Source organism: Anabrus simplex, chromosome 1 (assembly GCF_040414725.1).
Source record: "Anabrus simplex isolate iqAnaSimp1 chromosome 1, ASM4041472v1, whole genome shotgun sequence".
Taxonomy (NCBI): domain Eukaryota; kingdom Metazoa; phylum Arthropoda; class Insecta; order Orthoptera; family Tettigoniidae; genus Anabrus; species Anabrus simplex.
The window spans coordinates 294,813,137-294,837,200 of record NC_090265.1 but is presented as its reverse complement, the minus strand read 5'-3'; the positions used below and the strand labels follow the sequence as shown (position 1 = coordinate 294,837,200).

Genomic DNA, 24,064 nt, shown 5'->3' with positions numbered 1-24,064 from the left:
GTTTTCCGTGGTTTCCCATTTTCACACCAGTCAAATGCTGGGGCTGTACCCTAATTAAGGCCACGGCCGCTTCCTTCCCACTCCTAACCCCTTCCTGTCCCATCGTCGCCGTAAGACCTATCTGTGTCGGTGCGACGTAAAACAACTAGCAAAAAAAAAAAAAAGTTCGCATACAATAACTCGTATACTGTTAAATATATGGAAGTGATGTTTTCACTTTCAGCTACCAAGAGGCTTGCAGTACTTTTTCAGGGCGTGAGTATCTGCTGAGATAATGGCACTAACTATTTTTCTGATATGTAACTGCATTGCTCTCTCTACTAGGAACATTGGTTGTGATTATTTTTATAATCCCACCTACTTATCGAGAATGCAGTCCTCAAAACTACCTCGTTCGCCAGGTATGGACAGCGCTACTGGAATGACTTTTCTCCCCTAAAACAATTGCACATTCATTTTTCCTTTACCTGCCACCTGAAGAGATATTTCAGGTTTTAAGTTATACACATTTTTATCATAATGTATTAATGAGCACAGTACACCGAATACCTATCTGTCAGAAAACAGGTGGAGAGAACACTGCACGTTAATGATTCATTCGACTAGACTCCATGACCAAGAAAGAAACCACGTTCGTGAAGTACTATCAGACTTTGAAAATAATGATACCAACGAATTTGTAAGGTCTACATCTCTGACATTTGGTTTAGGTAATTGTGGTTTCATTTCAAAACATCTCAAAAATATTAGTACCATTATCTCAAGAGATATTGACACACTGCGAATGTACTGCACGTTTAAGTATGAGCTTCATTTTACATTTTTTGAAAATAATAACAGGTTTCTATATATTTAACATTTTAGCCTGTATATAATGTTGAATACTAGCATATTATAAACCCCACTTGCACCAGGTTAGAAAGACTGGCATTTTACACATTTCATTGCATCTCATTTTTGTGTGTTAGGGTACCGGTGTGCAGTTATAATGAAACCGATGTACTGTACAAATACAAACATTAGTATTTCACACAACAGCGTTGACTAGTTCTACCGAGCTCGAGCAGTCGCTTAAGTGCGGCCAGTAACCAGTATTCGGGAGGTAATGGGTTCGAACCCCACTGTCGGCAGCCCTAAAGATGTTTTCCGTGGTTTTACATTTTCACACCAGGCAAATGTTGAGGCTGTGCCTTAATTAAGGCCACGGACATTTCCTTTCCACTCCCAGCCCTTTCCTGTCCCATCGTCGCCGTAAGTTCTATCTGTGTCGGTGCGACGTAAAGCAACTTGCACAAAAAATGACTACTTCTATTACCTAAATCAATACCGTGTCGTAGTTGAATTTGGAAAGAACTACAGAACGCTGTGACAAGTTCTACTGGATGGAAACATGTAGATTAGCGATGTTAAATTTAAATTATCGTAGTTTTGTAATCATATTTTAATCTGTTCTCCTACAAAAATGTGTACAACTGTCATCGTGTAATGGTGAATGAAATATGTTTGTACGAATGTTGATTTAGTTCCATCGTTATTTTACAGATTAATAATGAATAACAATTGCTTGGCCATAGGCTGTATTATTATCAGGAGACCATATTTCTAGTGTACTATATCTTGCTGTTGACGTCAAATCATTTCATTTGTGGAACGAAAGCTAGGAGGCAAGATGTCTTGTAAATATCACAACGAACAGCAAAGAATTCGTCAATATCCCTAAGATAACTAAGATGAACGTTTTGAAAGAAAATTCAGGCTTTCAAGATGTGGATATACCGGCGAATGTTGAAATTTTGGTGGTTGGACCATGTGAAGAATGAAGAGGTACTCCAGAGAAAGATTTGTTGACCTGATCTCATAAGAAACAACTAAACCGAGGATTCATGCACATGCCTCCGTCCCTGGCGTGATCCCCGTGCAAAAGTATATCATGCATTAAAACACTCTATTTGAAGGTAGGAAGGTAAAGTGAGTTTCAAAATGTAGATGGTCGATCACACAATGAGTTGAAAAGGTAATTCCAGCACGAATTACCTAAAACATAAAATATTCTTCTTCTTCCTTATTCGGACTTGAAGGCGGCTTCCAGCATGTGAGGAGTGGAAGGGCTCCGATGTGGTCATACCAAACCAAGATATTCTTCTTTTGCCAGGTCCTCTTCTGCCTTCAGATTTTCTGTAGCACAGAGAAGATACTTTCGATGATTCTTCATCTCATCCTACATATAATTTCCCAGTTTTAATTGTTTTTATCAGCTGAGGTCAACGGCACATTCTCTGGAGTACCTCTTCATTCTTCATATGGTCCAACCACGAGATTTTAAATATTCGCCTCTATATCCAAATCTGAATGGCTTGAATTCTCTTCTCTGTGACTATTGTCAACGTTCATGCCTCTAATCTATACAGGAGAGTGAACGACGTAACATTCACCATTCTATTTCTGAGCTTTAGACTTAGATAACTACAGCGTAAGAGTTGTCAGATGTTCCATTTGACTTCCATAGAAGAGTCCCAGTCCTGGTTAATTTTTGACCCTCTGGATCTATTGGGCGCTCACCATAAAGTTTTCAGGTGGTATGTGATTCTTCGCTACGGCCGTGTACTTTGTACGAAGTCAATGTCATAATCATTGCTCACTTATTTAGCTCTAATGACTAGATCTTGATATCCCTGAATGCTATTTGGAATCAGCACGTTGTCACCGGTATACCGTATGTTGTTGATAAGTTCGCCATGTATCTTAATACATTGCTGAAGATCATCAAGCTCTTCTGCGAGCATCTGCTCTGAGTAGATATCGAAGTCTCTTTGATGGATTGTTTGGGTCATCAGTCCATAGATTGCTTTGATGCAGCTCTCCATACCACCCTGTCCTGTAATAACCTGTTCGTTTCTACGTAACTACTACATCCTTCATCTATTCTAATCTGTTTGTCATCTTCATACCTTGGTCTACTCCTACCTTTTCTATCGCCTACACATCCCTCTAAAACTAACTTAACAAGTCCTGGGAGTCTTAAGATGTGCCCTATCATTATATCTCTTCTTCTGGTCATATTTTGCCAAATCATTGTTCCCTCAACAATTCGATTCAGTACCTATTAATTTGTGATTCGAACTACGCACCTCACCTTCAGCATTCTTCTGAACCACCACATTTCGAAAGCTCTTATTCTTTCTTTCCGAACTAGTTATCGTCCACGTTTCACTTCCATATAATGACACCCTACAGACGAAAGTCTTCAAAAACGCTTTTATAATTCCTATATCAATGTTGGAAGCGAGAAAATTTATTCTCTTAAGAGAGGCCCTCCTTGCTTGTGCTAGTCTGCATTTTGATTTCCTCCTTACTTTTGCCTTCATTAATTATTCTAATACACAATTGACAATATTCATCTACTTCCTTTCCAAATGTGATATTTCCTGCATCACCTGACTTCATTTGACTGCTCTCCATTACTTTTGGTTTGAATTTATTTTAATCTTCTCTTCCTTCTCCAGGACTGTGTCTACCATTCAGAAATTTCACCACATCTTCTGCAGACTCAGATAAAACAACAATATCATCTTCATATCTCAGAGTTTTTCCTCTCCTGGGATTGTGATTCCTTATCCAATTCGTCATTGATTTCCTTTTACCACTTTTCTGTGAAAACTTAAAAAAAGGGTACTAACTGCAGCATTTCCTCGCTTTTTTTTTGGATTGCTGCTTCTTTTTCATAGCCTCTTTTTAATACACTGATTAAATACAGTGTAGTTTTTACATCATCTTACACCTTTAGTATTACTTAGTTTTTATCTTCCTCTAAATAGTTCATAGTTACCAGTAATTAATAAATTTGTCAACTTTTACAGGATTTGGATAAATTTCTTAGTGAAGCTCCAGATGGTGTAATATACTTCAGCTTCGGTTCGTTAATTAAATGTGAGACCCTTCCAAAAGAAAAACTCCAGGCCTTTATTGATGTATTCAAATTACTTCCGCAGCGAGTGCTTTGGAAGATTGACGGAAGTCTTGTAAAAGGTTTACCACCTAACGTGAAGACTTCAAATTGGCTACCTCAACTAGATGTACTCGGTAAGTTAATTTCAAATGAACAGTTGTATTTCTGTAAAAGTGACATCTTACATCACATTCATTAGTAGTATACAACGCCGGGCTGAGTGGCTCAGACGGTTAACGCGCTGGCCTTCTAACTCCAACTTGGCAGGTTCGATCCTGGCTCAGTCCGGTGGTATTTGAAGGTGCTCAAATACGACAGCCCCGTGTCGGTAGATTTACTGGCACGTAAAAGAACTTATGCGGGACTAAATTCCGGCACCTCGGCGTCTCCGAAGACCTTAAAAAGTAGTTAGTGGGGCGTAAAACAAATAACATTATTATTATTATTATTATTATTATTATTATTATTATTATTATTATTATTATTATTATATAACATTCATCAATGTGAGTTGGCAAACGCTCGAAATATCTTAAAAAATGTATATACATTAATCTCTTGCGAGGAATGTTAGTCAATGTTTTTCAGGAATTCTTAAGACGGGGTTCGAACCTACCATCTCTCGAATTCAAGCTTACTACTTCGTGGTTCGTACCATACAACCAATTTACCTGGTATGTATCATTTCTAGTGCTAGCGACAGGCAATTTGCCTAGTTTTAGTTGGATCAGTATGAGTGACGTTATACTGAAGTAAATAAGTGAATAATACGGTCAACAACTCTTATCTAATGAAAAACATAATAGACTGTTGTAAGATATTTAGCCTTGTAGTCATTAAAATAAACAAAATTAGCAATAACTCTAATTTGCATCACATAACAATCTAACACATTTGTTGTATTACTTGCAGGTTTATTGTATGAGTGGCAAGATAAATATATGCATATATACATACATATTTATATTTACAAATTTAAAGGGGCCCATGATAAGCCAGGCTTATATCTTTAAGTCTAAATTACCTGCCCACTCTACGGCTCCGGGTGTTGTCAATTGGAAATCGGTTCGATTTTCCTGTCGTCGTCATTGCGCCTAGAAAAATCCGGTATGTGATAATGTTTCAGCTTAGAACTCTGACCAGAACGGTTTAGTTATCTAAGGTTCAGTATTGCATGAACTGTACCAACGAATATTCGTTCTACGTGATACATGTGCTGCGGGTCAGTATTTCCTCCCTCTATATAGTCACATAACGATACTCCGAGGCGCGACGACAATATGCTCTTCTATCACATTCATATTTCTGTAGGCTATATACAGCGGGGACAAATATTGATTCTCATAGAAATATGTAAGGCATTTTATTGAAACAATGGTTAATTCACTTACTAGTTAGATTATCCTATTTTAACAAGTAGTAGTTACCAAGGATACAAAGGAGGAAAGAAATATCACTCCCATTCGTCTTCTAAGTAAGAATGTTCGTTTGACTCAGACTTTTATCTTTACGTCGCACCGACACAGAAAAGTCTTATGGCGACGATGGTATAAGAAAAGCCTAGGAGTGGGAAGGAAGTGGCCGAAGACTTAATTAAGGTACAGCCCAGCATTTGCTGGGGGTGAAAATGGTAAATCACGGAAAACCATCCAGAGGGCAGCCGACAGTGGATTCGAACCCACTATCTCCCGAATGCAAGCTCACAGCTGCGTGCCCCTAACCGCACGGCCAACTCGCCCCCGTTTTAATATATTTATATATAGAGCAGTCCTCAAACAACACACACAAACACACACACACACACCGTGTCACGTACAACTAGCGGCATAGGGTACTTGTTCAGGCGATCGCCTTATATACTTAAGTTTACAGATTCGAATTCCGGCACAGTCAGATGACATTTAAGATTTCATACAAAGCAGAGTCCCGTGTCAGACTTTCTTTTCAATTTTTGGCTTACGATCTTGTTAGACCACAAGCAGTGCACGTTACATAATGGAGAGAATATAAACTGATAGTAATTAGTACGCCTAGTTGGCATGCTCATAAATTACTGTATTTGTATTTATTGACTCAAACCCCCCAAACCCCATGGCACTACATTCCTTGAAGGGCCTTGGCCTACCAAGCGACCGCTGCTCAGCCCGAAAGCCTCCAGATTACGAGGTGTCGTGTGGTCAGCACGACGAATTCTCTCGGCCGTTATTCTTGGCTTTGGAGACCGGGGTCGCTATCTCACCGTCAGTTAGCTCCTCAATTCTAATCACGTAGTCTGAGTGGACCTCGAACCATCCCTCAGGTCCAGATAAAAATCCCTGTCCTGGCCGGGAATCAAACCCGGGTCCTCTGGGTAAGAGGCAGGCACGCTACCCCTACACCACGGGACCGGCACTTATTGACTCATATTGAGGAAATTCGTTTTACTCATCGCTGCTGGAATGCAGTTTGATAAGATTGTTCTTACGACTTACGGCAACAAAAACATCCATGCTCATGGCCGGTCTCAGAGTAAAAGTAGATGAGTCGTGTAATACCAGAGACTCGTGCTTTCGCTCTGAGTTTAAAGATTTACTGAAACGTTAAAGAACGCCCATTCAGGACAAATTTGCGCCTTTTGACGCTTTTAAAGCCAATAATACACGAAGGCGTGTTAAACACACAACATTACTATTTACACGCTTATAATGTATGAAAATATATTATAAATACAGGAGGACTGAACATCCAACACTCCACCCCCCACCCCATTAAGTGTGGCCAGTATCCAGTATTCGGGAGATACTGGGTTTGAACCCCACTATCGGCAGCCCTGAAGATGGTTTTCCGTGGTTTCCTATTTTCACACTAGGCAAAAGCTGGGGCTGTACCTTAATTAAGACCAAGGCCGCTTCCTTCCCGCAACTAACCCTTTCGTGTGCCCTCGTCGCCGTACGACCTATGAGTATTGGTGCGACGTAAGGCAGACTGTAAAAAAACCATCCATCCCCATCCCCAGCACCACTAATATGCAGGTTTTAGGCTTCTTTCGAATCTATATAAATAAAGTTGTAGGGGGTCCGCTGTCTGTAATTTCGTCTGTTTTTCATATTTTTCAGATATTTATCCGATTTAGGTCAACTCAAGACCGTATCAGTGGTGTTTAGGTTTCGTGTCTGTCTGTTTGTCTGTTTGTTTGTTCCACCATCACGGCGAAACGACTGGACAGATCTCGACCAAACTTCATATATAGCGTTTACTTATCCAGGGGAAGGTTTAAGTATGCATATGATTTGGAAATCACTTAATAGAATGACTGTTCGTAGGGGAACCACAACGGTTTTCTTCAATTTTCCCTTATACTATTGATGTTCTCTAAAAACGGTGGACTGCGTATGAAACGTCCCTCCATTATAAACAACTTTTGTTTGAGTATAATTTCGCTTACTCTTCAAATGACGGAGCAAAATACAAATTTTTGCAGATTTCATGCTCTGCATTCAGCGGTCGACAGACCGACAACGAACCTACCGGTTACCATGGCAACATCCCTGGCTATTTGCCAACAGGGAAGTAACATAGGTTAACGTCATTTTCTTCAAAATTCCTATAAACTCGTGGTTGTTCCTTGCGTAGAAGACGAGAGAGACGTCATGCTGCCATTTTGCGGAATATTTGCGGAATCCCTTTGGAGGTTACAATCGTCGTCAAATAGCCTTAATTTTGCTGTTAACATTTGAACAGTACCGCGGTGAGTAGCCCAAGATTTAACACCGCAAGTTGTTTTCTGGCATTTGCTATAAATTTTACTGCATTTCTCTTCCACTTCTGTTTTCAGCTTTAAATTTTTGCCTCTGTCTTGCCTCTTTAGATTTGAGTTACAACACCATAAGTCATCCTCTTATCTGTTTACCTGAAAATCCCTGTGCCTAAATTTCTCCTCTGTTTCTGCCTTCTTATATCCTAACTCATATCATCAAAATTGAGTGAGAGGTATTTAATTTTACGTTTCATCCACTTGGTATTTACATAGGGCTATTTCTCCCATGCGGCTGTCCTTACTTATAATCCTATTTTCTATTAATTTCAACTTTGTTAACGGTAATATTTTCTTCCTTAATTACTCCGTATGTATGCGAGTGCTAATCCAGAAACCTGGACACTCTTTATTTTGAGGAAAAATTGCATTGTGTTCAAATGTATGACTTTTTGGCCCCGGAAGATCTCGAAATATGGAGGCAATTTCAATGACGGTGCAGACCTTCGTTTCGGAATAATTGGTGGCTGAACGGTAAGTCGTATCACAAAACAGAATGCACAATAGCATTTCAACTTTCGAGAGATCTACAACTTTGGTCCTATGACATATTGTCGTATCTCGATCCCTTATAGGTTAAATAAAGCTATATTTCTCAATTTTAAGTTAATTTTGTACTTTTTGCACGTATATCTTATCGTTTGGCATACTTATAGGAAAGATAGAATCATCAAATGAAGTATCCACATTGACACGACCAGTGGTCATATGTTAGCCAAATTTTATGATTTAATAATGTTATTACCTTTACGTCCTTCTAACTACTTTCACGGTTTTCGGAGACGCCGAGGTGCCGGAAATTAGTCCTGCAGAAGTTCCTTTACGCGCCAGTAAATCTACCGACACGAGGCTGACGTTTTGAGCACTTTCAAATACCACCGGACTGAGCCAGCTGAACCTGCCAAGTTGGGGTCAGAAGGCGAGCGCCTAAACCGTCTGAGCCACTCAGACTGGCAATTTTATGATTCCAGCTGCTGCATAAGTATCTGAAAAAGAAAGTAATGTATGAAAACTGTACCCAGATTTCGCCCTATTTAATGCTTCTAATTCAGTCTAACTTAATAAACGTTTTGTTGATATGACCTACCGTTTAAAAGCAGTAAATCTCGAAATGAAGGTCTGCTCTTACAAACGTGCTCATGCTTATGTATATAAATAAAATTCTAGGGGGTCCGCTGTCTGTAATTTCGTTTGATTTGCCAATTTTTCAGATATTTATACGATTTTGGTCAACTCAAGGCCGTATCACTGGTTTTAAGCTTTCGTGTCTGTCTGTTTGTCCGTCTGTTCCACCATCACGGCGAAACGGCCGGATAGATCTCGACCAAAATTCACATATAGAGTGTACTGATCCAGGGGAAGGTTTAGATATGAATATGGTTTAAAATCACTGAATAGAATGGGGGTTATAGGAAAAAAGCAACAGTTTCCTTCCATTTTCTCTTATTCTACTGATTTTCTGTAAATTCCGTGGACTAAATCCGAAACATCCCTTATACGTTACGTCCCTTTGTTATATACATTATTTCGCTTGGTCACTGCACACTCTATCCTTTGAGTGAGTATTCCAGGCTGTTCAAATGTATGACTATTAGTCCCCAAAAAATATCGAAATATGAAGGCAATATCCTCGACGGTTCAGACCTTCGTTTCGAGGTAACTGCTTTCTAAGCCATATGTCATTTCACGAAGCAGATTAGACAATCGCTGCTCAATTTGGAGAGATCTTCAACTTTAGTGCTATGCCGTATTGTCGTATGTCGATTCTTTATATTTAGGATAGCGCAGCATGTCTCGGTTTCAGTCAAATCTCTCCAACTCGAGTGGGATTATCATAAGGAAAGGGGGCCTGACATTATAATGAAAACTACCCGTCCCTACTGCGAATAGCAGCTGGTAAATGAGCCTGCCGTTATCGTAGAAACTCCCGAACTCGTTTGTGAATGATAGGAGGAAATTTGACCTCCTATTATCAACTAAATTTCCCCAGGTTGCACCTTACATGAGCAATAACGTATGGGGTCTTGCCGGTTTTGTTTCTCGGATATGGCTATGAGGTGTGCAATTTAATATAATCTTACTCACTGCGTGTGCAGTAACTTACGTAGAACTCCGTATACAAGGTATAATACCGTAGCGAAGCACGGGTATATTTGCTAGTTAAAAATAATTTTATTCCATGTTCATTCACGGAGCCTCCGTGGCTCAGACGGGAGCGCGTCGGCCTCTCACCGCTGGATACCGTGGTTCAAATCCCGGTCACTCCATGTGAGATTTGCGCTGGACAAAGCGGAGGCGGGACATGTTTTTCCCCGGGTACTCCGGTTTATCCTGTCATCTTTCATTCTAGCAACACTCTCCATTATCATTTCATAGCATTTATCACTCATTCATAGATCACCTTGGGAGTGGCGACCCCATTGTAATAACAGCCTATATATATTTCATTCATTACATCCCTGAGCCAGTCAATGACTGGAAAACAGGTTTTAGGTTTTCATTTTTCATTTTCATTCATTCACGGACAGATTGATAGCCTAGTTTTAACAAAATGTAGTTTTAATAATAATAATAATAATAATAATAATAATAATAATAATAATAATAATAATAATAATAATATGTTTTATTTATTCTAGCAAAGTTAGGGATGTACTTTCTTACACTTAACCAGTCTTAACCTAGATCACTTAATAATATCTACTGATGATTACCAAGACTTACTCACGCAGTTCAAGCCAGCGTAATATTAACTGCTAAGGTGATTCAGACGAGTGTTCAGAATAGGCCGATTATTCCTCATATGTACGATATATACGACTTCCCGATATTTTCCTTTAAATTCAACAACTTGCTCATGCTGTTGCAGTTTTGGTCACCATTCCACAGTGAGTTGATGCAGTGCTCTTGCAACTCTATAGTGCACTAATATTTCCATTTCGACATAACTACTGCCTCTTATAGCTACCTTAATCTGTATGTCGTAATGAAGCTTTTGTCTCCTGCTACCGTTCTTACCCAATGCACTTCTCTTAAAAACGACTGAACAAGTCTTACTTAAATCGAAGCTGCTAAAGTGATCCAGATAAGTGTTCAAAATAGGCGGTTCATGCCACATATATGCGATTTATAAGGTTTCTCGATTTCTTTCAACCTACATACAACAATATCATTGCTCACGCACTTGCCGTTTGGGTCATCAGTCCACTGACTCATTTGATGCAGTGCTCCTGCCATCCTGTACTGCGTTACCCTGTTCATTTCTACATAATGGCTGCAGCTTTCAACTACTCAAATTTGTATGTCGTATAAAGTCTTGGTCTTCTCCTTATAGTTCTTTCTTTCTTTTCGAACTAGATATTTTCCACAATATAATCAAAATGTTTTAAAAACATTTATTTTCTAGATTCCATATTTAAGTTTCAATATATTTGGAGGTAACTTGCCAATTTCGGTTCGATCGTGCTCTTATCGTCATAGGACCTAAGATCTAATCTTACCAAACTGATTATTTTTCTCCATGCATTAACCATTTCAGAAAACATTTCATATCTTATTTTTCAGCCCATCCGAACGTTCGAGTGTTCATATCCCATGGAGGTCTTATGGGCTCACTGGAATCTGTATACGCTGGAGTACCTGTAGTGGGCATCCCGCTGTTTTTCGACCAGCTGCAAAATGTAGAATATCTCTTAAATATTGGCATTGCAAGAAAAGTTGATTACGAAGATATTAGAAAGGATACAGTTTACTTCGCACTTAAATCGGTTCTGGAGGATCCAAGGTATGTCGTACACTGCACTACTGTTTTTATTTAATTGTTGGTAATTTTTATTTCAATAATAATATAACGTACTATAAAAAGCTTCTTGTATATTTTTTCTATTCCCTGATCTGGTCGTAGAACTTTTAAAGTGAATTGTACGTGTTCAAGGAATCCTTGTAACAAGTTGACATACCAGAACTTAGTGAAAACCTACATAGCTAGATCAGAGGTAGCCGGTCCGACTTATTATCCGAAGTTCATTAATCTGATCTCGGCGGAGGCACCGTAGCTGAATTCTGAAGGACGGAACTTCATGTCATATTATTGTTGGATATGTTAATATTTATTTTGCCTGTAGTTTAACGTCGCAGTAACACATCCAAGGCTTGTGGAAGGTAGTGTCCGTGACCTTAATGAAAATGGGTAACAACGGAATTCATCTTCAAGGGTGCTGACGATGGGATTCGAAACCCCCATCTCCCGAATACAAGCATACAGATACGTGACCCTAACCGCACGGCTCACTCGATTTGGATATTTTAAAGATCTCCGGTAGTGTACTCTGCATCTACCATATAAAATTAACTCACCCTTTGGAACTGTCCGTTATAACATTTCACTTTGTTATTATATGGCTGAAAATCAGAATATGGATTGTAATACGCTGGCCACGCAATGATGGGCGTTAGACAAGAGCAAACACCTCCACGTGGGGGAAGCTTCACAACAAGGAGAAATAAATTATCACTTGGGTTGTGGGGAATAAATGACAAGGAAATATATATATTTGAACCTTAAAAACATCGTTCAAACTGAGCGGCGCAATGCGCTGCTCAAAGCTTCTGTCTGATTCCCTCGACAGTACGTCAAAGCACTCAAGAATTTGAAAGACAGGGTATAAAAATATTTTGGGATCTGCATGATTAGTCAGATCTTTCGTCAGTGACTTCTCACCGGTGTAGTCAATGCATATGGGACTTTCGAAATGAGCATTATCGTCTCTGTGTTTCGGATTCCACGTAAACATGCAGGTTATGTGGATCGAATCACGACAGTCACCTAAAACTGGGAGCATGCAAGTGTTTCTCATTCTCGGTCATTTACTCCCTACCCTGTATAGGTATAACATACACCAAGATATTTATTTACTTATTTATTTATTTATTTATTTATTTATTTATTTATTTATTTATTTATTTATTTATTTATTTATTTATTTATTTATTTATTTATTCTTTCTTCGTTATGTCCGTTTACAGAGCGCGTTGGAACTTATTAGCTTGATGAAGGTTTTCCTTTCTTCTTCTCCTCCTAAAATCTCTTCATGAACTCGCTATGCTGTTTCTTGCGTTCTTCCATCCATTGCTTCCCTGTAGTTCTTTTAGCCTTTTCCTTGAACGTGTGGTTTGCGACCAGATTCCCAAAAGCCTTGCGATCGCTGTAGATATCTTCTGTGATATTCATTTCTTTTAAGTCCTGCTTTATTTCCTCTAACCACCTTATTTTGAACTTCTTTGATTTAATTATACCAAGCAGTTTTTCTCTGCATACCTAGTATCGTCCATTCTACAGATATGGCCATAGAATTTCAATCGTCTCTTGCGTAAGGTATCGGTGAACTTGTCGAGTTCTTAGTGCAAATCTACAGTTTCTTTTTGATCCATATACCATTTACATGAACAGGGCCAAATATTTTCCTAAGAATTTTTCGTTCTTGTTTTTCAATTTCAACAATTTTAGAGTGGCCTCCTTGGGATGTGGTTTCTGAGGCATACAAGGCTTCCGGAAGAACAACAGTCTTGTAATGCCGAAGTGTTGCATTTCATGACATTACTCTTTTATTGTAGTGGTTCCATGTTATTCGGTATGCTTTCAGGAGTTTGGTGGCTCTTTCTCAATTAGATTTCCTGTCGATTCCGAATGGTATAATGATTTCTCCTAGATATTTGAAGGAAGGGACCTGTGTGATTATTCCATAATTTGTCTGTACTGGGGATCTTTGGATATTCTGGTGTCCATTAACCATGATATGAGTCTTCTCATACGATATTTGGAGGCCTGTCTTTGATGCTATCTCATATAACTTCTCTATGGCATACCTGGTTTCTTCACTAGTCATGGAAAAAATAGCTAGATCATCAGTAGAAGCTAGGCACTTCACGTTAATTCTTTGTCCCCGAGTACCAATGTTTATACCTTCGATTTCTTTTCCCCATTCCCTGATGACTTTGTCTAACACTAAGTTAAAAAGGATTGAGGAGAGGCCATCTCCTTGTCGAACTCCTGTATGCACTTCAAAAGGCTCTGATAGTTCACTTAGAAACTTCACTTGAGATGTTGTGTCTGTGAGAGTCTGGTGGATTAGTTCTGTGGTCTTCTTGTCCGCACTGAGCTCTGTTAGGATGTCCACTACAGATTGTCTGTCGATAGAGTCATACGCCTTCCTAAAGTCCATATGGGTGACAAATGTGGTGGTAATGCGGCATGTCCTTACTATCTTACTATCGTCTTCAAACTCCAAATTTGCCCAGAACACGATCTACCTTTTCTGAAGCCTGCTTGGTATTCACCAATCAAATGATCTGTTTGTTGTTCTACTCTGTTTAATAACGCTTTAGATAGAACCTTGTATATAACTGGTAAAAGGGGTATGCCTCTGTAGTTATTGGGGTCCGCTCGATCGGCTTTCTTATGTAACGGATGGATAATGGCATTCTTCCAGTCCTTCGGAATCATCATGGTCTCCCATTTTTCTGTTTAAGAGTGTATAAATTCTTCTGATGAGGTCGCCTGCTCCTATTTTCAACATCGCTGCAGTTATACCATCCTTCCCAGGGCTTTATTATTTTTGAGCGATTGGATTATCTCTTTTATTTCTTGAGTTGTTGGGGGCTGTGAATCTGGGTTTGGTGGAAGTTTTTCAAACTGTAGTCTTTCAATTGGTGGATCGCATTTCAGTAGATTTTGAAAATAGTCAGCCAGTATCTTGATGTTCTCTTTACTGTTTGTCTCTAGTGAACCGTTAGGTCGACGAAGCCTTAATGTTGGTGGTTTGTACCCTGATAAGTCCTCACGAAATGTTTTGTAGAATCTCCGAGTGTTGTTTTTCTGGAAATCCTGTTCTATCTCTGCGAGTCTGTTGTTCTCGTATGTACGTTTTTCTCCGCGGATTGTTTTTGAGGTCAGTTTTCGAGTCTTAAGGAAATTCTGCCATCTGTCGACTGTTCGGTGTCCATTCCAGTGATTCCATGTTTTGATTCTGTCAATGAAAGCTTCATGTTGTGTTCCACCATCTGTGTTTACGTTTCCTGGGTGGCTGTCCGAATTTCATTGCTGATGACTATAATGTGTTGCGAATGTCTGGCCACATCTTAGGATCTTGATCGTGTATGTCACGTACGAAAACGTCAGCGTTCTTCCTCAGACAGTCCGGATCCACTGTTGGAAATCGGTTGCCTTTTGGTCTGGATCTGTTTGGTTGGAACCTAACCTTGATTTTCGTAAGGTAGTGATCCGAATCGACAACTCCCTTCCGTACTTTAACATTATGTATCTCAAGCATATGCTTTACGGAAATAGCCACATGATCAATCTGAATTCCCCTAGTAATGGGTTAAGTGATCTCCACGATTTCTCTTTATGTAAAGGTCTCATAAAGTGCGTGGACATGAGTCTCAATTTGATGTACAAAAGTTTATTAGACGTTCTCCATTCTTATTAGTCCGGCGATGTGCAGGATGAAGTCTTACGATTGATCTGTATTTCTTCTCTCTGCCAACCTATGCATTGAAATCCTCTAATAAGATTTACACTTGATGTTTAGGGATCTTGCTTGTAGTTTCTTCAAGCAGTTCCCAAAAGTCTTCTATTTTCTGAGAATTTTTCTTATTGTCTGTGTTAATGGGGGCATGGGCATTTATCAAGGCATATGCTTTGTTGCTTGATTTCACTGTAAGCACTGATATTCCTTCCCATGGTGATGTAAAGTGGATGACTGAATCTAAGATGGTTTTCCTTATCACAAAGCCCATCCCAAGTATTGATAAATTCCCTTTGATATTTATGGCTGGTTTACCCTTAAATATCCTGAAATTTTCAGAGTCAAAGTGGTTCTCATCTTGAAACCAGGTTTCTTGGATCGCTAGGATTTGAATATCAAATTTATCCAGGGCGTCGGTTAGTTGTTTAAGCTTTCCAATTTTCAGCAGTGTGTTGATGTTGATAGTACCAAGGAAGAGATTTTGAAAAGCTCAGATCCTCCTCTGAAGCATGATGTTCCCGATACGCCAGAATCCGACGATCGGAAGAAACCGGACATGCGTCCGGGGCCTGGGGTAGTTGCATTGGTAGCGTGTGTTCCATCATGCTAGGGTTACAAGTTGAAAATAAAACTACTGGTGATCTTTTGTGAATGATCACGAAAATACAACTCGCTTGTTGAGATCGAGAGGTGCCTCGAGATGTTCGTGGCTGTGGATAGGCATTTCCTCCTAACCCAAAAGGTTATGGTTTTACCGCCAGTACTCGGGTGGCTGATTGCAGTGGTTTCTCACTGGGCGATGGGGTGGCCACAAACCTATGCCATATTTATTTATTTATTTATTTATTTATTTATTTATTTATTTATTTATTTATTTATTTATTTATTTATTTATTTATTTATTCGCAAAGCACAATATACAGCAGCAACAGTTACGTTTATTTTCTCAGATCTAGAGAAGGCACATGCCAGAGTACTAAGGGAAAAGATGTTAGCCGTGCTGGGGAATAATGGGATCGGGGTTAAGTATATACTGGAAATCAAAATAGTTTATGTTGATAATCAGGATGCAGTTACAATATATTTTAGAATGAGTTCCTGGTTCAAAGCAGTTCAAAGGCTGTAATCCTTCACCTTCGCTATTCTTCGGATACACAGATCATTTACTGAAAGAGGTAAAATGACAGGGAAGGATTCAATTGGGTGGGAATGAAGTAAGTAGTACGGCCTACGGTGACGACTTCGTCTTAATGGCAGATTGTGTTGAAAGCCTACAATATAATATTTTGGAGTTTAAAAAGAGGTGTAGCGAGTATTTCCAGGACTAAATTCAGATCGAGAAGGAAAATACTTAAGAAGAATGAACATTGGTTCGGGAATGCGAAACTAAAACAGGTGGACTATTTTAAGCACTTCGGTTGAGTATTCTCCCAAGACGGTAATATACGAAGTGAAATTGAATCAATGTGCAGTAAAGCTAATGCAGTACGCTCACTGTTGCGATCAAAGGTATTCTCTATTATTTTAATGTGAGTTCTTGTACAAAACTTCTGTATGTTTGCATAGGTCTGTGTACGTATAAATCAGCTTCCGTGGTGGGGTCGAGAGAAGTGATAGGTTTTTTAGGTTAATACTGGACTCGGCCATAGAGGATAACAGAATTGGACGGAAGCCAGGTCGATCATGGTTGGACTTAGTTTTTAATGGTTTAATTATAAGAAGTGTGGTGCTAAACAAGGCCATAGAGAGGCACTTTGTTAATTCACTGAGGTTGCATAATGACGGTCTATAATGGTAATGTATTTTTTCTTTGTCGTACTTTTAGTAAATATTATATTTAGTATAAATGAGAAATTTCAGCAGGTAGGTTGCAATATGGGCTATCGGCTTGCATACCAATTTAAACAAACGAACAATTAAATAAATATATGAAACATACATAAACTATAATACTAAACATAGAGCAATAGAAATGGCACTTAAACATTATTTAACAATTCATGTTATTGTAATTTGTCTCTCTCGGTCTTAAGATGATAACTATACTACACTGAAACATGTACCACCTCTTCGCTCTTTTAGTGAAAAACGCTATTGTTTATTGCACCGCTCCCGCGTCCAGGTGGGGATACACGAGTTCCAGACTAGCTCTTAATAACGATTCCATCTACCTAATATTAATGGGTTGTGAGTTCCGCGTGAGAAAGTACACCGATGGCCTATGGTAAATCCCAACCTACGTAGAAGGACGTCTCCAACACGCTATCAGCCGGATACCATACTTGCATGTTGCCGAAATTTATCGTAAAATTCAGGTTATTATGGCTTTTCAAGAAATTCGTACATGTCATCATCAAAATCGTAATCAGAAATAGTCATTATAGGCTTATATCTAGCACTTATTCTAAGTAGGCATTAAAAGAATTTAAATACTTTCACTACTCAGCTTTTATTACCAAATCAGTCTAAGTATGATTTGAAGATCACGTAGAGTATCTTGAGAAATTATTTTATACAATGTGGCTGGTTTCATACGCAATCAGCACCTCTAAGTGCCGTAGTTATGTTGCATTGAAAAGAAACAGGTTTGGAAAACCTTTAACAAATAAATGGAAATCAGGCCTCATTCATCTATACGCTAATCCTGGCCTGTCAAAAAAATTATGTCGTGATTAAGTATTATCCTTGAAAATTAAATGAAAAGGAAAAATTAAATTAAATATATAATTAAGTGAAAAATTATTCAATATAATTGTAATAATCAGATGCATCCAATTGGTTTAAGTAAAACAAACTATACTCCCTACTATATACAATATTTCAACTTGGGGTTTCAATTGAAAATGTGAAAACGCAAAGAAGGTAGCCAATAATTAATCAATTAATTAATTAATTAATTAAGATCTGGAATCTTTCCGCATTGAGGTGGATTGCTCCTCAAAAATTACGAAAAAATTCAATCATTTGAACCTAAATTCACATGTAACTAAAGAAATGCATATCACTTGGCTGAAAACTTCATATCAATGTCCATGCACAGTAGGAAAAACGTGTGAGAAAATAATGTTTGTTCTTAAGGATTTTCACTAGTTGAGGTTTCAAGTTTTCATAATGTTTCATATTTCATATTAACTGACTTCCATATAAGCAAATCTAAGTCCACTTTAAGTCGTAAGTAATCTCAAATTAATTCTATCGTAAGGCTTATGTGGCTAAAATCATTCAATTATTATTTTAATTCATGGTTGAAATTCAATTAAAGTGCGTATATGGCTTAATATAGCATTACCAAGTGTATTTAACTAACCTTCCAACGAATAATACCATAGGTGGAAAAATTGACACATTAGAAGACTCTATCTTCATCTAAAATCCTCATATGAAAGACTAAGTTACCAGTGATGTGTCAAACTGCTCCCATAAAACCATAAGTTGCCGTATGTGAGAATACATGAAAACAATCGTAGATATGTCAGTGAAGGCCTAAATATTGACGTAAGTGGCCTCTCGGCTCCTGATGATCCTACATACTCAATTAGTTCTATACTGATGGCATTGAGATCGTATCCTAATCTATATTATATATTAGGGAATAAAAATAGCAATTGAAAACAGTACGTCTCAACATATACCTTAGCATGTGCAATTTACACATACTACCATCTCTCGAAGAATACTATGACCAACTTCCTAAATAACAATCACCATCATAATCTACTACCAACTCATATGATTATTTCATTCACCATTTATCACTTCAATTATCGCGTAGCATTCATACTAGTGCGTCTCAAAGCACTCGTTTCATCAAATATGCAGCATATGTGCCATAACCTACACATATAAAACCATTATCATTACTGTCATAGTATCAAAGAACAGCACATCACAACATTAAACTGTGCCACTATATTTTGTCATAAACATTCCCTAAATACGATCTTTACGCTTGTTATTTTGTTAAAGCCATCACGCATGTATATTAACTCCGCTTAATACTCTAACACTTCACTGACAACGATTTAAAAAAAATATCAATCACTTCTTTAACACCATATTGATAAACTTGCGAACGGCATTCACTGGTATTTTACACCTGTGTATGGGATTTACGGTAACTTCAGATGAATACCTATTTCCTTGTAACTACACTTGTATATTAACTACGCACACACAATGTCATAATGCACATCACATATTAACCAAAAGAATAAAGGTTTCTACTTACGACACGACTCATAGGGGACTTAACTTTGCTTATTGGGTAGTGATTTCCATCTCGCTGTTGTTCGTTGGGAATGGTAGGCCTCGCTCCATGGTTCGGCTTAGGTAATCGGGTCCATCTCGTCCTCTCAGCTGATTACCACCCTCCTGGGTCATCAATCTCGTGAAGCGCCACCATAGCCGGAGTAGTCTCTGCCTCAGCTTCTTAGAACATCATAGTGGTCTTCATTACGTCAGGGACAGAATAATATAAGGCATTAGTTGATTTATACATATCGTAATCTGTTTCGTAGTGCTAATGAGAAAAGAATATATGTATTCTAGTCCGTCTAATTTGCTTATAACAGCTCTAAATATCCTCTTATTTTCAGCTGCCTTGCTCGCCGAACAAATGTAAATTTTATGTGCTTTTGGAATTGCACTTAATATCCCGTTGAATTCTGCTTTCTTCACGTTGTGCAGTATCGGGCAAATATAATGTTCCGAGCCCAACCGTGACGTAGTACAGAACCAACTTGACGTTTTCTTACAGCTGGTCTATAATCTCACGTATATGTGTCAACCTACAGCTGACGTTAAGCGGGCTGTCGCAGATTTAATCTCTTCTTCGATAATTGATTAAAGAATCCGATAAGTAACTGGTTTCTTTACACGACTCCGTCCTTTCCTCGATGCAGTGCTGGATTGAGATTTTGTTCTAATGGAAGTCTTTTTTTAATAATCGGTTTAAATAATCCGCTCTCGTCATTCTTTCGCACCGCCTTCTAAGAGTAGTTCTTTCCGTGATTGCCGGTTGAAATTATTATCTTTTCGGCTCGTACCGCTGTTATTTGCTTTTATATTGATCCATTAATAACTGGAACGCCATTTTTGTTCCTAATACTGCAACTATAGAACGGTCAAATTGCACATTATCTTCTAACACGGGACGTGATAGCTGAGTGTAATTTTCACTTGATTCTTACTCAAACGGCAGCAGTTCGAATCTAGGCCTCAGCATGTGGGATTTTTGATATAATGAGACATACTTATGGTTTGATTTCACGTAAAACTAGAGGTTTTGTGGCGATGAACATTATAACAACCGTCACGTAAAGCTTCAAGCTCAAAAGCATTCTTTATCTTCTTGTACATTGTGTTACTTTTCTACTTGCTATTTCTATCTAATCTCTCATGTCCATATTTTTTCTTTCTATCTAACGAGTATTTTTAACATTGTATAATATTGCGATAAACTCGAGTTAACATTATCCTACGGTGACCGACTGAAACACCCAAGAGATTATTTAAACATTAACTTGACTATTCTGGAAATTATTTCTAATTGCTAGCAATTTCTATCTAATCTCTCATGTCCATATTTTTTCTTTCTATCTAAGGAGTATTTTCATCATTGTATAATATTGCGATAAACTCGAATTAACATTATCCTACGGTGACCGACTAAAATACCCAAGTGATTATTTAAACATTAATTGGACTATTCTGGAAATTATTTCTAAATTAATCTTAATTCTATATGTTCACAGCTACAAGAGAACAGCAAAATTGATCTCTGAACGCTTCCGTGATCGACCACAATCAGCTCTAGAGACCGCCATCTTCTGGACGGAATACGTCATTAGACATGGTGGTGGAGCGCATCTTCGTTCCGTAGCAGTGGACATGCCCATGTACCAATACTTGTTACTAGATGTCATAGCAGTGATTATATTAGGTCCAGTTTCTCTGTTGGTCCTTATGTGGTTCATGTGTAAGAGAACAGCAAGGTTTATCTTTGCTTCTGAAGAGGACAAGAAAGGTGTTTCTAAAAAGAAAGATTAGTTGGAATTATAAATCTACATAGGTCTCAAATTGTATTATAGAAGATGACAAATATTTCGAGACTGATGTTTATATATTTTGTGAACATGGTGAAGTTACATTCAACGAGCTCGATAGCTGCAGTCGCTTAAGTGCGACCAGTATCCAGTATTCGGGAGATAGTAGGTTCGAACCCCACTGTCGGCAGCCCTGAAAATGGTTTTCCGTGGTTTCCCATTTTCGCACCAGGCAAATTCTGGGGTTGTACCTTAATTAAGGCCACGGCCGCTTCCTTCCCACTCCTGACACTTTCCTGTCCCATCGTCGCCATAAGACCTATCTGTGTCGGTGCGACGTAAAGCAACTAGCAAAAACAAAAACAAAAAAAAAACAAAGTTACATTCAGAAAACTATGGTTAATGAATTATCTGTAGTTGAAAAAAGATGTCAAATGAACAGATTGTTATAAAATTGCAAAGTCATGTTGGTACGCTTTTTCATTGTTTAATATGCCTGAATTTACAAGTGACCAGAAAGATCCTGAATACTACAAAAATCAAAGAAATAATAGCCCGCCGCAGTTATGAACAAAGGGAAAGAAAGTTAGATTTGTGATTTACAACGTGTTGTGTGCGGGGATAAATGTAAATGGGGTCACCACATCCTGAAATATCCCTTCAGTGCTGTCAGGGCAACACTATTATTGGAATCCACTGAATCAAAATTACAGTTAAAGTGTGTTAATCCAAACGGGCTGCCTGGCCGAGGCGGTAAAGGCGTGCTCGGTTCGCCCGGAAGGCCGTGGGTTCGAACCCCGTCAGGAAGTCGTACAATTTAAGAAACGAGATTTCCACTTCCGGAGGTGCGTATGGCCCTGCGGTTCACTCAGCCTACACCAAAAATGAGTACCAGGTTAATTCCTGTGGGCAAAGGCGGCCGGGCGTAGAACTAACCACTCTACCCCATCATGTGCCGAGGTTAACAATAGTGGAAGCCTTTACCTTCCACTCCTCCAAGGGCCTTCATGGCCTGTACGGAGGTGACTTTGCTTGCTTTGCTTTGTATTAATCCAAGCCTGTTTCAACTTCACCTTACAACTATACTGGAACATTATCTATATATATAAATCAAGTTGTAGGGAGTAGCTGTCTGTAATTTCATTCATTTTGTCTGTTGTTCAGATATTTATCCGGTTTACGTCATCTCAAGACTGTATCAGTAGATTTCAGCTTTCGTTTCTGCTTGCCCGTCTGTTTGTCCATCCGGGCGAAAGGGCTGGATAGATCTCGATCAAACTTCATATATAGAGTATACTCATCCAGGAGCAGCTTTAGATATGCATATCATTTAAAAATCACCGAGTAGACTGAGAGTTTATACGAAAACCATTACAGGTTTTTTTCAATTTTGTCTTAAACTATCGATTTTCTGTAAAATCCGAACACCTTATGTGAAACTTCTCTTCATTGTAAACAAATTTTATGTACATACTGCAATTCCGCTTACTCTTCAAAAGACGGAGAAAATTCCTGTTTTCTTCGGGTTTCGTGCTCTGCATTAAGTGACCGACAACGAACCTACGAGTTACCATGGCAACGTCTTTGGTTGCTTGCCAGCAGCGAAGTAACATAATGCCATTAATTTTCGTCATGAATCCTGTAAACTCGTGGTTGTTCGTTGGGTAGAAGACGAGGGAGAGACGTCAAGCTGCCATTCTGCGGCATATTTGCGGAATACCTTGGGGGTTACCATCGTCTTCGAATAGAACAAAGGGAGGATGTTCATATTTCAACAGTACTGCGGACTGTTAGGCCATTACTTCGCACCTTAAGGGGAGTACGTACTGCCTGTGCTGACAATGGTAATTTCTCCACTTTTTGGTACGCTCAGGTAAATGGTCCTTTGTCCTACAGATTTGAAATTTTATAGTGTTTTGTAGGAACTTTGTTCTTTACATTTCTGTCTTTAGTTTTAGGATTAGATGCATGGTTATTATTTGGGATTTTTTCCAAATTTCAAAACTGTTCAAGAAAAATTTGAGTAATAATTTTTTCTGGTCTCATATATTAACATATCTAAAATAACCTGGTAGCTTTACAGAGAGAAGGTATGGAAGTATCACTGCTAATTATTTCAGACTTCTACCTTTTATAGTATTTTGATGCCTTTGCTGGCGAGATGTAGTTTTTACAGTACAGTATGTCTTCTTGTATGGGCTATATCAAATTTGTTACTTTCATTGACCTGTCTCAGTCTCAACCTTGGCTTTGACAATATGAAAGTGACTGAGGTACGAGTGATGCTAGTAATACAATTGCTTATGCAGCCAGTCCCTGTTATGAATGGTGTGCAAATATCGTTCATAGGGTCGGTTGGTGCATGAATTTCAGTGGGCTTGGCAGACTGATATATAATAGTAGCGGCTGGCTCTGTGAGGAAAGCAACGGGAAACTACCTCACTCCTCATTTCCCTAGTACGCCTCTTCAGTGATGCCTAGGCTGTTTATGACAGCTGTTGGCGAAGCTGCAGAGGATCAAACCAGCCTTCGGGCTGAATACCCAACATACAACATACATAGTTTTTGACTGAGCGTACCTATATAAGGAAAGAAACAAAAGCAGGGAAAATTAACTTTAAAGTTTAGCTTATATGAATCTTAGTTGAGATGTAGTCTAGATCTCGCTGCATATTCCCCATCCTACTTGCCCTCTAGACTCCTTTTCATTGCTCTCATTGACTCCCTTATCTCGTCTTCCACTATAAACAGCTTT

The 24,064-nt window shown here is 38.7% G+C and overlaps 1 protein-coding gene across 4 annotated transcripts in view; it reads left to right on the top strand.

The window, feature by feature from the left end:
* LOC136865245 (UDP-glycosyltransferase UGT5-like) overlaps positions 1–21,703 on the top strand; it is an 84,785-nt gene extending 63,082 nt beyond the window's left edge. For 2 of the 4 annotated variants that reach the window (XM_068231085.1, XM_067142396.2), the window contains exons 3-5: positions 3,858–4,080; positions 11,304–11,523; positions 21,019–21,703. In XM_068231085.1, coding sequence (XP_068087186.1) covers positions 3,858–4,080; positions 11,304–11,523; positions 21,019–21,313 — 738 coding nt within the window. In that variant the 3' untranslated portion in view covers positions 21,314–21,703. The remainder of the gene's footprint in view (positions 1–3,857; positions 4,081–11,303; positions 11,524–21,018) is intronic. The other 2 variants (XM_068231086.1, XM_068231087.1) reach the window with 1 other exon arrangement.
* The last annotated feature ends 2,361 nt before the right edge of the window (positions 21,704–24,064 follow it).